At 40.3% G+C, this 14497-nt stretch overlaps 2 protein-coding genes and 3 non-coding genes across 5 annotated transcripts; 1 reads left to right on the top strand and 4 right to left on the bottom strand.

Annotated features, from left to right (window-relative positions):
• Positions 1 to 1391: 1391 nt before the first annotated feature.
• Positions 1392 to 6827, bottom strand: gnl3 (G protein nucleolar 3). The gene is made up of 15 exons (XM_061070348.1): positions 6669 to 6827; positions 6430 to 6488; positions 6134 to 6274; positions 5512 to 5628; positions 5360 to 5431; positions 5132 to 5267; positions 4881 to 4984; positions 4240 to 4390; positions 3919 to 4006; positions 3519 to 3696; positions 3283 to 3425; positions 2940 to 3076; positions 2185 to 2324; positions 1897 to 1966; positions 1392 to 1810 (listed from the first exon to the last, which is right to left on the bottom strand). Exons 1-15 carry the CDS (start codon positions 6679 to 6681, stop codon positions 1719 to 1721), a joined length of 1641 nt encoding a protein of 546 aa, XP_060926331.1. The 5' UTR covers positions 6682 to 6827; the 3' UTR covers positions 1392 to 1718.
• On the bottom strand, positions 2042 to 2110 carry LOC133000737 (small nucleolar RNA SNORD19). Its single transcript, XR_009678220.1, has one exon. It is a non-coding gene; the product is annotated as a small nucleolar RNA SNORD19 (small nucleolar RNA).
• On the bottom strand, positions 3150 to 3224 carry LOC133000736 (small nucleolar RNA SNORD19). The gene has a single exon (XR_009678219.1). It is a non-coding gene; the product is annotated as a small nucleolar RNA SNORD19 (small nucleolar RNA).
• On the bottom strand, positions 4470 to 4597 carry LOC133000739 (small nucleolar RNA SNORA47). Its single transcript, XR_009678222.1, has one exon. It is a non-coding gene; the product is annotated as a small nucleolar RNA SNORA47 (small nucleolar RNA).
• Positions 6828 to 8719: 1892 nt separating the features above from the next.
• On the top strand, positions 8720 to 12804 carry LOC133000313 (zinc finger protein with KRAB and SCAN domains 1-like). Its single transcript, XM_061070211.1, has 2 exons — positions 8720 to 8948; positions 10419 to 12804. Exons 1-2 carry the CDS (start codon positions 8768 to 8770, stop codon positions 11336 to 11338), a joined length of 1101 nt encoding a protein of 366 aa, XP_060926194.1. The 5' UTR covers positions 8720 to 8767; the 3' UTR covers positions 11339 to 12804.
• Positions 12805 to 14497: the final 1693 nt, after the last annotated feature.

Genomic DNA, 14497 nt, shown 5'->3' on the forward strand with positions numbered 1-14497 from the left:
TTGGTACTTGTACTTTTAATTTTGATACTTAAGTACATTTCAACACCAGATACTTTTGATACTTAAGTACTTTTAATATTAGCTACTTTTAGACTTTTACTCGAGTCATTTTCTGACGGGTGACTTTTACTTTTACCGAAGTCACTTTCAGATAAGATATCTGTACTTTTACTCAAGTATGGCTTTCAAGTTCTTTGTACACCACTGCGCTGACATACGCACGAACATATACTGTTTCTTTTGTTTGTGTTTCTGTTAGTCTGCGGGATTACACAAAACTACTGGACTGCTAAAACATTCTGAAGAAAGGATGCAGTATGGGTCAGGACATAAATATTTGGCTGCATATCACATGATGAATCCCCACGGAGCTGTGTGTGAATTTTTTATAATAATATTATAATATAATAATCTTCACGTCCTTTTATGTAATTTGAGTTGGGTTTGGGTGTCTTTGTAGACAATAATCTGTCAACACAAAACACGTATGATTCAAATAAGATAATGGAAACAAACACCTTTGGAGAATATAAGATAAGTTTATCAACTTTGAACTTTGAATTTCAAGTATGAACTTTTTAGGGGGGGGGCACACAAATATGTGACCACTAGTTATCTAGGAAACACAGATTGAAAACATTCAGCTGTTTAACATTTATGACAAATGTGTGTTTCCAGCCACTTTGACTCAAAGTAACTATCGTAAAAATACTTCAATAATTTAGCAGTATTTAATTTCAACTGCATGGATACAGTATTTTCTTGATAGAACACATTTTCAAATAACACTAATAAACTAATTCCCAACATTATAGTGAAGCTTTAAGAATTATTATTTACATTATCATTGTTGATATTATCATGTACTTTAGGGTCTTTTCAGTGTCCAGGCAAACAGTGTCTGCACTTCACATTTCTACAGCAGTGACTTATTAAGTTGCAAATCCATCCGGAAAAAGTAATATCCAAATAAAATTTAATAGGATTGTCTGATTTGTTTTTTGTTAAAAAAAATCTAATACTTTGAATCTGTAGACTACTGCCTAATAGTCTTGACATTTGATGGCAATTGCTCATATGCTGTAAGCCTAAATAAGTATATTTATGATTTTGAACAAAGGTTAAATGTTATTTCATAAGTTTCAAAAGTGCCCACAATTTTTTTCAAATGCCCCTGGATTGGGCAAAAACTGTAAAATAAAATATGTAAATTCCCTACCCTGAAAACACTGAACCCCATTATGTACCCCACAAATGTCTGGCAGTGTATGAATGCTGTGATAGAGAAGCGCTGCATATAGATGCTCTGCATGAAAGAGAGTGTATGAGTGAATGTGATTTGCACTGTAAAGCACTCTGGCTCATTGAATTGAAATATTAGCATAAAACAGTTTTGGGGAAAAAGGGCTTTTTATAGTAAGTCAGCTATTTACAAGATTCTGTATTGACAAGATACTGCTAATGACCCCATGACATGTCAAAAGGAGAAGTCAGTGATTAACACATACAACAAGCATTTCATCTTCTGAAGAGCAGATAAACCGAAGACAAACAAAATTCAATGGTATCAAATGAAAACTGTTGTCTAAAATAAAGGTCAGTTCTCGTATGGTAAACTTTCACTGTCCTCCAGGTTTCAGCAGTTGGGGGAGGCCACGAGTCCAGGTCTACATCCTCAGACCATGCAAGTTATTTTAGAAGCAGTGAAAAGGTGAAGCTCATTTAAAGTCCATGTTGAAGTCATAGGCGTCATTTGCTGAAGCTGCGGAGAGATTGATGTCGATGGGAAACCGCACTTTGAGGGGGATTTCTGCAAAGAGAGGGCAATAAGTAAACATGACCAACTGCAGGTTTTAGCAAAAAACTTTTTTTTTTTTAAATATAAACTGAATTTACTTATGAGTGGCGTCTTCGTTGGTTTCTCCAACTCTTCTGTTTTATTTGGCTCCTCGGGCATTTCTTCAGGCTAAAAGAGAAGATTTCTCAATTCAAATGCCAACAATCCTCAAGATACACAGAATTGAAAGAAGAAAGTCCAGCCAGCAGGATCAGAGTTGGATTAGAAGTCTTCACAAACAAATCAGACTTGCGTATTTTGTCCTCATTTCCATGCTTGAACAGGCTGATAGCAGTTTATTATGAAGAGTTCTCCAAAACAAACACTAATATTACATCTATAGTTACCTCATCATTCTGCACTGCTTCACTCTCTGTGGTTGGAGCATGAGGTTTTACCTCGCTGACTTCACTGACGCTCAGCAGACCCGCTGTCGGCCCTTTAGACGTGAAGCCTATACTGCTCGCCTGGTTTGGACATTTCACATCTGCCGGAGAAAAAAACAGTTCTCAGTTTCACTCACATCAGTGACTGATGAACCCTGAGTCACATATTACTCTTTATGACAATGTTTGGAATTCTGATTTGTTTTCCCATCATTTTGGACCATTATCATTGCAATATTGATGTAAACACAGGTTTTTGCTTGTCACTGAACACATTAGCAAGACAAATAGGAACATACATCTTAAATCACAGCCAATCCACTTTCCTGTCTCTCCAGAGTACTAGCCAAACATCAGCGTAGTATTTTTTCTGTTAATTTGGTTTAGGTGCTGCACCCAAGTCTTATAATGGAAGTAAAACCTGCATCAGTGCTGCTGTATTAAACAAAGAAGCTATACAGTGTTCCTGCAGTGTCTAGAGAACCTGACACGTTTAATACTAATACGTTTAAGCGTATTAGTCAATTTAGTTACTTAATATGACAAGATGAAATGTGCTTAAAAGAAAAGAGCAGTAGTTACTGTTAGTAGTGTGCTTAATGGACAAACTACAGCATACAGACCATTCATCCATCATCTCCACTTCCAAACCTCTGTCAGCCTAAATAAAACTGGAACAAATATTTGGTTGAATAATTCAAACTACATGTCTTCACCTTGCAGACATTCTTTGTTTCCCTTTTCCAGTTGGGTCAGGTCCCAGCCACTCTGCATCTCAGCGACCACAGCGGCAGACAGGTACGCAGGGAGGCTCTTGCTCTCTGTTGCCTTACAGTAGTAACTCGTCTTTGCTCTGAGGAACAACAAACGTTTTACAATTACATGTAGCTCTCCAGACTCGTATTATGTAAATATATTTTTCAAGGCACCATGTTTGGATCAGAGTTGGATTAGAAGTCTTCATTATAAAATCGAGAATTGCGTTTTTGTCCTCATTTCCACATTGATGCACTGCAGAAGCACAACTTTCAAAATCTATTTAGGTCGCATCAAACTCACCCTGTCCAATCAGCAAGGAAGGCCGCAGCTGCTTGCTCTGTGTTAGCGACTCCACCCTTCTGCAGATAACCACGCCTCTTGGCAAACATGGTCAAGAACTCCAGAGAGTTTCTGAAGTCTGGCAGAGTATACTGAAGCATGATCTGTGAGAGCATAGACAATAGACTACTTTAAATACCGTTATGACAGAACCAGATCTTATGCAACACATCTGTTGTGATGGAAACACTTCCTACCTGTGACTTGTCGCACTGTTTGAGCAGAGTCCTGACGGCCTCCAACACAGTCTCCTGGCCCTCCTCCACCTGCAGGCTCCTGAGGGCCATAGAAGCTTTTGGGTTGGATGGCGATGCCACGACTCCGGGGCTGTCTATTAGCTTCACATTTTTTGTGATGTGCACCTCCTGCATGGATCTGCGGAGTTGGAGTTAACGTGATTATTTGAATATTTAGCTGTAAAAGGATTATGGCTCTGTTGCTGCTATTAACATTAGTCCTACTAATTAAGAAACTTGATCAGAAAATGATTTAAAACAGTGTGTCTGAGCACTAATATCTACTGCTACAGCCATCTTGTGTGAAACAGGAAATGCTACAGTTGCGATTAGAGCTCATCTTTTTATGACCGTCACTCACTTTGTGATTCCCCTCTTGACTCCAGCGTTACAGGCCAGGATTCCCTTCATACTGTTGATCAGACTACTCTTCCCGACATTAGGAAAACCTGAGGGTAAAAATAAACAAAAAAATATTGAGATATGTACATTGAACAGAGCCAAAGACAGAAAGAATAGTTTGACTGTCTCAGAGGCGCATTAGACAAAAAGGGGTCATAGTGCTCTAATAAATAATATCATTCATCTGAATCCACAGGATTCCATAAAAGTTATTATCATAAAAAGACACTTTGTAAAAAGGCGGAAAATGAAGTTTTGGACACTCGAAAATTGTGCTTACCGACTACACCCACTTTGAGTGAAGCTTCCTCCTTTGTGTTGGTAGCGTAAGTTGAGAGCAGCTCAGCGAGGCAGCTGCTTCCATAACAGGCTGCTGCTCTGGATCTGTCCAGGACTTCGTTTGAGGCCGTTATCCTGCTCTTCTTTGCTTGCTTATGGAGATAGAACCAGATGACAGATTAGTGGAAGAACCATGAAAAATAAACACTGGATTTATGAAAACATATTTTTGTTTTGTTCACAAACACACATCAGCTTTGTTTAGACAAAACTGGTAAATGTGGTTTGTAAATTACTATTGGAGGCTATAACCAGTTATAGCAGCACAACAGAAGCTGCTCAACCTTCTCAGTCCTCCTTTAACAGACACAGCATTCATTACATCCATTATTTATGAGTAATCAAGCAATATTACATCAAACTCATTTGCAAAAAATGAATAAATAATTTTAACTCTGACTTTCGTATATATATATTAGAAAATATGGATGGGATAAACATGTATAATTAAATAAGAATTTAGGATACCTTAACTAAAATCTTCTGATGAACTGGTTTGTGAATGCATTCAGACCTGAGTAACCAATTCAGTAAAGCATTTCACATGTTTTTTATAACGTATTCTTAAAGTGAACGTCCTACCACTGTTTTGTCCTGAATTTGTGTTGATGCTTTAAACAACACAACTGGAAACTCCTTTTGTAAACACTGTATCCACCTCTCCACATTCTCCTTTGGTACCAGGTCTACAATACAGAAAACCCAACAAGAAATACACGAGTTAAAAGTACAGTCCATCTAGTTTCAATAAAGATTAACAACAGGCCACAAGCCTGCTAATCAAGTGTGTATTTAACTATAACTTGACATGGCACCATCTTATGTCCATTTACCTATTTTGTTTAAAAGGAGGAGGAGTTTCTTTTTGCCGTCCCTCTGCAGCACCGCCTCCTCCAGCTGGGGACACCTGCACCCCACAGGATCACGGGCATCAAGGACTTGAATCACTACATCAGATGCATCAATCACCTGAAGAGATGGAGGTCACATTAAGCATCGATAGACGAGTTCTTACAGAGAACACGAGCAGTAAATCACTGACCGGGACTTGGAGGTCTTACCCTATTTAATTCTTTGCAAAGGAACTGTTTTGAATTCCTGTCTGGGCCGGCCTTTAACTTTGTCCCATTCTCCTGTGTAAATAAAATAACCAATTTAGGTTGGTGAACATTAAAATATGGTTTAACAGATGTCTGCTGCCTTATCCTGTTACCTTCCGAGCCTTCTTGGCGTTGGGTTCAGTTTCTTTAATTCCAGACTTTTCCTTCTTCCTCTTCTTGGCTCGCTCCTCTTTAACGGTTTCTCGCTTTTTCGTTTTTTCTTCTTCAATCTATAAGATATTAGGGTTAGGGTCTATCTTAAAAAGGGAACATTTAAAATCCGACAGTGATATGGATGTGTGAAACCAGCTAGATTGAACCAACAGGGTTCATACACATTTTGACCAATGAATTTCCATGACTTTTCAATAACTTTAAACCAAATTTCTATGACCTAACATTTTATGAAATCTCGGAGTATACGCGAAAAAGTGACAAAATGTAGTATTCAAACTAACAATGAGAATTCCAAGGCATACAGTATACCTTAAATGACACAAACCCGAGTATGCCTGCTTATATTTTTAGCGTATTTCTTTAAAAGCATATGAATTATTTAAAACATTTAAAGCGGAAATGTACGACATGAAAATATGAATATAACACATTTCCATGACTTTTCCAAAACTTTGGGGAGATTATTTTTTTCCATGACTTTTCCAGGCCTGGAAAAACACATTTTAAAATTCCATGACTTTTCCAGGTTTTCCATGACCGTACGAAGCCTGAACCAACCTGTAGCCTCCGCTGCTCTGCCTCCCTCAGCACCTCCTCTTTGAAGGGAGCGCTGCTGGGCACTCCGGGATCCTTCTTCGGCCGTTTGCCCGGTCCTTTCTTCTTCGACTCTTTTCTGAGCTTCTTGAGGTGCTCGCGGACCTAAATGTTAAACAGACCTGTAATTTGTGGGCTTTACAATAAAACTGCGTGCAAAAACTAAAAGCAATAAAACACGTTTCACACAAATCCACTAAATTGTAAACCTTTATCTACAGGTCATTGTGAAAAGTGGATGTTAAAATATAGTCACTTACCTTCTTCTGTATTTTGTAACGTTTGGAACATGAGATACGTTTGCTCGCTTTCTTTAACTCTGGAGACACAAAGAGAAAACACACGGTAAATCAAAAGCTGGCTAAATCTAAAGCAGACCAAACAGAGCAGTTAGCACTTAGGTTATAATGTAGATGATAAATCGAGCAATAAATCCTGAATATTTATCACCAAAACGGTTAAATAGCAATGTAAGGCCTGTTTTAGCGTGTCCACTTACTTGGGCGCTTCATGGTGCTGCGGAGGATCTGCCAATGTGACTGAAATGCTCTCACACGTGGTGGAGGGGCGCAGGAGTGTGACGTCTTGTCACTTCCGCTTCTGCATGCGTGCTGCTATTGATGCTGCTGCGCCACCTGCTGAACTGGAGTCTTTAATGTAACTATGGATGGTGATGGGGCTGGTATGGCTGTTATTTTATTTATATATAATGAAAGTTTAATAAATAAATTAAAAAAAACCCTGCATAATATTCTTAATTAACTTGACATCAAATCAAGTCATCCAAGTTTAACTGGCGGTGAAAACACACATTGCAAGTTGAACTTTCGTTTAAAAACAAGTTTAAGGCATCGTTGACTGACTTGTATAAAATCGGTGAAGAGTATAATATATAGCCTTAGAAATATAATTTTACATTATCTGTAAGTATCTTCTGTTACATATATATATCTATAAAATGAAAATCTGACTGACAGCACGGAGGCGCCATCTCCTTGTGTTTGTCAGTTACTATCAGTTGAAAACACCCCCCGCGTCCGAAGCTGCTGCCAAAGAGTGGCCGAGGCTGCCATTAGTTGTTGTGATTGTAAACAATACTTTTCCTTTAGCTTAGCAGTGTCCAAATCAAAGTGTTGAATGCTGTGAGTTCATCTATAAAATGAAAATCTGACTGATATAAGCTGATCAAATTTCCTATATGATGCTTTTATATATATATATATATATATATATATATGTATATATTTATTTATTTATAACTCAACACCTTACTGAAGATGAAACTGTCATCGAGGAAAATGACAGTAAAAATCTCTCTTGAACTCTTGTCCTGGGATGTTACCACAAGTTCAAAAGTTCAGTTTTTGTATTACAGTTCTTGCTTCTTCACACACACCCAGCCGCCCCCTGTTTGAACTGCTGCCATCTGGACATTGAGATCCACCACCAGGAGACAGAATAACAGTTTTGTTTTTATCCTAGAGCTCCATCACAGCAAAGACTGGTGAACACCCCTCCCAAGACTGAGGAGTAGCCATAACAAACACAGGTCAAGGACTGTTACTAACACGCATGCACAACAACCCCCACACACACTTTACCCTCAGGGACTGCAACTGCAAAATTGTCAATATGATCTTTGAATCTTGAATCTTCTTAATTTAATTAAGATCCCCACCTACTTTTTTTATTTAATGTGATTTCTATCAAATACGTTTGTTTTGCACCAAACACCAAAGCAAATTCATCCTATGTTGAAAACCTGAAAACCTTTTTCTGATTTCAGGACATATAAGATCAAATATGTTACCACTTCATAACTTCATGACTGCAACATTTAGCATGGGTGTCAGTGAGAGAGCAGTAGGTCTCATGTTATACATATTATATATAATGCCACGTTATATAATGTCAGCTATGTGTGATCAATATAATATTACACTTTATTCTGTGAGCTATGTATGATCTATATAGTATTACACTATATTCTCTCAGCTATGTGATCTACGTATGTATAATATTACACTATATTCTGACAGCTATGTGTGATCTATATATAATATAACACTATATTCTGTCAGTTATGTGTGATCTATATAATATTACACTTTATTCTGTGAGCTATGTATGACATATATAATATTACACTATATTCTCTCAGCTATGTGATCTATGTATAGTATTACACTATATTCTGACAGCTATGTGTGATCTATATATAATATTACACTATATTCTCTCAGCTATGTAATCTACATATAATATAACACTACATTCTGTGAGCTATGTGTTATCTATAAAGTATTACACTTTTATGTGAGCTATGTGTGATCTATATAATATTACACTATATTCTCTCAGCTATGTGTGATCTATAAATTAGGTTTATAAATATACTAGATTGTCTGACCTGTCCACATCAACCGGAGTGAACCCATCTCTGCCTCATCGAGGGAGGGAGGATGGACGGATGGAGGGAAAGGGGGGGGGCGGGGGGTGTAAGTCAAGAACGAGGAAGAAGAAGAACTGAAAAGTCCGGGTCACGTGACTGGGTCGAGCATCTTGGATACCAGCAGGAGCCCGGTGCATCCCAAGAAAATGACCAAGCTGCAGTTTTTGAACGTGTTCCTGACCGAGCGCCTCATGCTAGCTGCGCAGGAGATCTACAAGTCCGTGGAGGACACGATCCTGGAGTACCAGGAGGAGATCGCGATCCGGGAGCGGGAGAACGACCATCTGAGGCGCCGGCTGCGGGACGCTGGGATCGAGATCTGGCCAGGTTAGCCCCGCTCGAAGCTAGCAGTGCTGGCGTGTGCTCAGCCAGAGTATGTGAGGTGGTGAAACTCCAGTGGCTGCACTCGGGGCACACGCAACAACAAATAGTCCCTCACATAAAGTCGGTCCACTCCCCAGAAAGAGTTCACTTTAGCCGCCAGGGAGCTAGTTAGCCGCTGTTGTTGTGGTGCGGCTAGCGCGTTAGCAACCTTTGTTCGTTAGCCTGGGAGCTAGGTTAGCACCCTCGCTAGCAACCAGAGGGAGCGTCCATCTTCACCTGACCCCCCTCGTGTGTGTGGACGGAGCGATCGTGTCCACATCGCAGTTAGTTTGACAGGGACACATGCTGGTGAACACCGGGCAGCACCGAGGCGCCATCTCCTTGTGTTTGTCAGTTACTCTCAGTTGAAAACACCCCCCGCGTCCGAAGCTGCTGCCAAAGAGTGGCCGAGGCTGCCATTAGTTGTTGTGATTGTAAACAATACTTTTCCTTTAGCTTAGCAGTGTCCAAATCAAAGTGTTAAAGGCTGTGAGTTCATGTAAAGAGACACGTATGGGTCCACGCGGGTGAATGTTAGATGTAAACATGACATTCACTACTGTTGCATATCAAATAGTTGCTAAGGGTTTCTCAAAAAGTGACAGTAACGTTTAACATATTAGCACACGTCTATGAACTGTGCCTTCATGCACAGTGAGTGTGATGAGTGTGTCTCTGCTTTTCAGTTTCCTGGTGACAGCACATGAGAGCTTAGACATGTTGTGATTCACCACAGCTGTGGTTCTTCTATTACGTTCTGATAGTGAGTCCAGTGCTTTGCTCCATTGATAAAGAGGGGTTTTACAGAAGGATGCTTCATAGGACTGGGCGATAAGGTGATATAAGGTTATTATGATGCATTTTTTTGTCAATAACCATAATGATCATGATAATTGTACCGTTATTATTTATTTTAAGTTTAAAGACAGATTTTAGCTCCTTAGTGAAGGTTGTAGTTTTATGCTCTTGATAGACGACAAAAAACATTTTACTCGTCTGAAGTAGAACATTTAAACCAATTATGAGTTGTACATCATTACATCAAGCAATCCAACAATGCATACTGAGCTTTGGGTACAGTATGCATTGCTATCTGCTCCTATTGAAAGTGATATTGCAATAAATACCCAGCCCTAATACTGCACTTGTTTGGAGGCTTTGCTTTAGATTTACAGTTTCTTAACTTGTGCTTAACTACGATTAAGTTGACGTCAAAGTCCATTTTTATAAGTAAATAGTCATATTCTTTTCAAACCATGAAATTCTGTGAAGTGCCTGGGCCTTGTGGCATATGTAGATCAAGTAGAGTTGAGTGGACACATTTTTGTTCAGTGAAATGTCACACGTTTGAACAGAGAGGATCAGAACACCTAAAAGCTTCAAACACCCCAATGATACTGTAGAGTTAACATTTTCCTTCTGTCGTTTTCTTAGATCGTCCATCCATGGCGCTGCTGGAGGCAGAGGATGGTGAGCATCCACGACGCGAGTGGAGTCCCAGCATGGGGCACGAGGAGCGCATTCCAATTCAGATCAAAGATAAAAGAGATCTCCGGGCCAACCAAGGAGAGGAGCAGCTTCGGGGGCACGCCTCTTGCACCACACCGGAGACCATGTTCACTCCTCCACGTGTTGGAAATGAATATCCCCAGGAAGGCCCCCACACATCCAACCTCCCTCAGAGTCAGGGTGTGGAGAACAGGGAGAGGGATCCCGGCTCCCGTGGCCCCTCCAGGCACGTGAAGGCGGAGAGCGGAGGAGGCCACCGAGGCTCGACTTCCTCCAACAGCGGTGCCCAGCCTCTGGCCCCGGTCAACCCAAACTGCTCAAATGAGAACAACATTGATATTATTGGCGTGGACAATGCAGGACAGATGGTTGGTGCTAAGGGAGCTGGAACTGGAGCTAGCAGAGCACCGGCCTCTCACATGCGCAACCAAGCAGCCAATGCCGTGGAATGCCCAAATCAGAAATCCCCCCTACAAGCACACATGTCGTCTTTCTGCTGCAAGGTTTGCGGTGAGGCGTTTAGTCACGCTGGCCACCTGCACGTGCACGTACAAGTGCACACGCGGGAAAAACCATACCGCTGTGGTGTATGTGGGAAATGCTGCAGCTCGTCTGGTAGACTCCAGGAGCATCAGCGGAGCCATACGGGAGAAAAACCATTCCGGTGCCAGATCTGTGGGAAGGGCTTCACGCAGATGGCTCACCTGAAGGTCCACATGAGGATCCATACCGGGGAGAAGCCATACAGCTGCCCCGTGTGCGGCAAGTGCTTCAGCCGCTCTGACAAAATCAAAAGGCATCTCCAGACCCACAGTCGCGAGGGAACATATTTCTCGGGGCAATGATGCAAGTGTGTTATTGGAAAAACCCAGTTTGTGAATCATATTGATGTGGGAATCTTTTCTACAAAAAGCTAAAATCGCTGCCACCGAAGCTTTTTTCTTCTTCCTCGTGTCCAAGAACTAGGGATTCTGCAACTCTTGGAGAAAGATTGTTTTTTTAATCTATCCTAATACTTCTCCACGCCATAGTTCCTCAGTAGACTTTGTATTAGCCAGTTTAGTACGCCATTTACTTAATTTTGTACCTGTCTCCGAGTATTAAATCTCCAAGACAAATTTCAAGTTGTTAGCTAGCCTTTTGAATAACCTTTCCTTAGTCTTCTATTTAGCATGATGAAGTCTTCCACACATGCCTTGAAACTGAGATGCATTAAGAAATGCAACAATATCCAGCACAGTTATCAACCAGTCACTTCATCGCTACAAAGTTTCAAATCTGCAGACTTGACATTTATCTCATACACATTATTTTAGGACCTAAAATTAAGAATGGGTTTGTTTGAGAAATAATCTCCAGGTTCTAACTTAACTAGAGGATTGGCAGGTGAAGCTAGTGTGTTATCTGGATTAGTCTAACACTGCCAATAAGAGTTGGTTTTTAATGTAGCAATTTTAACAAACAAAAAAAGATTGTGAAACGCCCCCCCTTAGACGTTGGACTTGTTTACAAGGAGTCTGATCTCGCACTTGTTACCGTCATTACGTTTGTTTCTTTTTTCTTCTCGGTGCTGTTACATTGTTGCAGAGCTGAAAACTGCCATCTCACATCGTCAGTGCTTCATGTCGTCCACTGAAACGAGGACAAATCTCTTGGGAGACTGCTCTACTATTTTGTGAAATAATGTGACATTTTGTAAAATACCACTAGTCTCAGAGACGATGCAGACATTCACTCTACATTAGGGCCATACGGTATTAGTTGAACATATCTGTTGTTTTTCAGGGGTCTCAGATTTGTCCTCCGCTGCGGTTGATTTGATGATGGAATTGGGTGCTTCCTCTGCCCATCATGGATTGACCCCCCCTCCCCAAACAGTAGACCCTACAGTTACCTTTCTCCTCTCAGGACTAAAGCTGCATTCATGACACAAGGGGAATCCAAATACACTAACTTCTGACTAAATACTGCTATCACACAAGTCAGAAACTCAGGGTTTGGGAGTTTTTTTTCCCCATTGAATCAGTCCCTGCTTATAATAAAGATGAGCAAAACAAAATGAAACCTTCAGACTGTGTCAGATCTCAGTTGTTGCTCAGGATGCCAAATCCTGGCCAAGTTCTCCATCCCTGTGTGATGAATGCAGCATGAGACGACTACAGCATGTCCTCACAGCTGACCAGCAACCCTTCACGTCTTCTCTCCGACACCAGTTCTTCCCCTTGCACACACACTCACACACTCCACTCGACAGTGTTGTATCATTGCATATTAAATGTTATTTTTGAATAAAGTAGTCATTGAGTATCAATTCTTATTGCCTTGTATTGTGTGTGTGTGTGTGTGAACAAAGCCAACTTTAAAAGTTTGCTATGAAAGGGATCTGATGAAACTTGAGTCTGCACTCTGTTATAGACAGTAGAGATTCACTTTCCCCCCCATTATTCATTCATCAGAAAGTTCATTTCGAGATTAATAATAATAGACTGTTAAAGTGTACTGCATTCACTTGATTAAAGTGTTTTCTGTTTTCCAGAGAAGTTTTCATGAGAAAGATAAATGAAAATGATAATTGAATCTGATACAACATCCCAAGAGCAGCTCTTATTTAGCTGACTGAAGAAAGCATGACCCTCCTGTGTACTTTTTTGGGCTTATCACAGGAACCTCAGGATTTGTCAAGCTGCATGTATTTTGAGCTGTATCATCAATTAAGAAAAACATCTGAAGTTTTTACTGAAGTGAATTCAATACACTTCTGTTTTTCTTTCTTTTAAGCAACAGATATTTTTCATATACGACCTGATTGATATTATGGGGAAAAGACAACTTGAAATGTTACAGTGGTATGCATCATGGGTGTAAACATGAATGTGCATGGTTTACTGGGACTACTGTCGATGTTTTCATTTTCCTGACGAGTTGCACATTTTTCTCAATTACTGCAATTGAGTCCCACAGCTTCCTCAAAAATCCCACAAATATTCAATTTGTCAACACAAGTCCTCAAACACATCATGTGCTTAAAGCTTGTAAGTATTTTGAAAAACTAAATTATTGGTGCATTGCCAGAGTCCACTCTGTGTTGCTCTGTAGTAACATATATACAACACTTGGTGGGGTTCTTTCCACATAAATACGTTTATTTAATAATAGGGTTAGTACCTCAACAAAAAGAAGACAAATAGTTTGTAATGAAATAAATAAAATCGCGTCTTTGCAGCAAAACATTATTTCCATATTTGGTTGAAAGCTGGCTACATCAGGAAGAGTTGGAACCTAAAAAAAAATTGTTGACAACGGCTGCGATATGTTTCCAATGTGAGGTCTCCATGTGCCTCTCGAGATGTGAAGGAATACTCAGTCATTCCTGTGAACATCATCACAATCATAACAATTTATTCTGTTTAAGTAAGTGTTGACAATAAAGTTACATCTGCCAGCAGCCATGAATAATGAGAAAAAAGTGATCGAATCCATTGGCCCTTCTGTCACTGGGATTTGCAGTGACGTGTCAGGATATGGTGGATGCTCACAACACAGAACCAACGACCAGGAGGTCCAGTGGAATTAAGCCAGGCGACCGAGGGAGACGTGTAGCTGATATATTTAGAATAAACAGAAGTTATTGTGGTAACCTTCCACTTTTATGCAGATCAATCCAGTTGCTAGTAGACGACCCAGTGAAAGACGCTTCCTCTGCTCTCACAGGGAGATCACTGGCCCGCTGTGCAATCAGCTGCCACTGTCGGTTGTTTGAGCATCAGTGTTGATTCTTCTGTCTTGACACCTTTTATTTGCTAATGAAGAAATGTCACATATTATTTGACTTTAACCTCACAGTAAAGAAAATGGTTCTGTGTCTGTCGTCTTTTGAAATGCCCATCCCAAAAAATCATACTTCTTTCAGAATTTTATCCTTTCCATTTGCCTCAGCTGTCGCCTCACAGCCAGAAGTTTTTCGGTTTGAATCCCAGCTTGCCCAGAGTCTTTCTGCGTGGAGT

The sequence above is a fragment of the Limanda limanda genome, chromosome 4 (assembly GCF_963576545.1).
Source record: "Limanda limanda chromosome 4, fLimLim1.1, whole genome shotgun sequence".
Taxonomy (NCBI): domain Eukaryota; kingdom Metazoa; phylum Chordata; class Actinopteri; order Pleuronectiformes; family Pleuronectidae; genus Limanda; species Limanda limanda.

What these genes read in the sequence shown, in the direction of transcription:
- LOC133000313 (XM_061070211.1), top strand. Translation starts at nt 8,768, where the DNA reads ATGACCAAGCTGCAGTTTTTGAACGTGTTCCTGACCGAGCGCCTCATG. An exon ending in TGGGATCGAGATCTGGCCAG is followed by an intron (nt 8,949 to 10,418) that starts GTTAGCCCCGCT and finishes TCGTTTTCTTAG; the next exon opens with ATCGTCCATCCATGGCGCTG.
- gnl3 (XM_061070348.1), bottom strand. An exon ending in GTTACAAAATACAGAAGAAG is followed by an intron (nt 6,275 to 6,429) that starts GTAAGTGACTAT and finishes TTTAACATTTAG; the next exon opens with GTCCGCGAGCACCTCAAGAA. An exon ending in GTCAAGAGGGGAATCACAAA is followed by an intron (nt 3,697 to 3,918) that starts GTGAGTGACGGT and finishes CCAACTCCGCAG; the next exon opens with ATCCATGCAGGAGGTGCACA.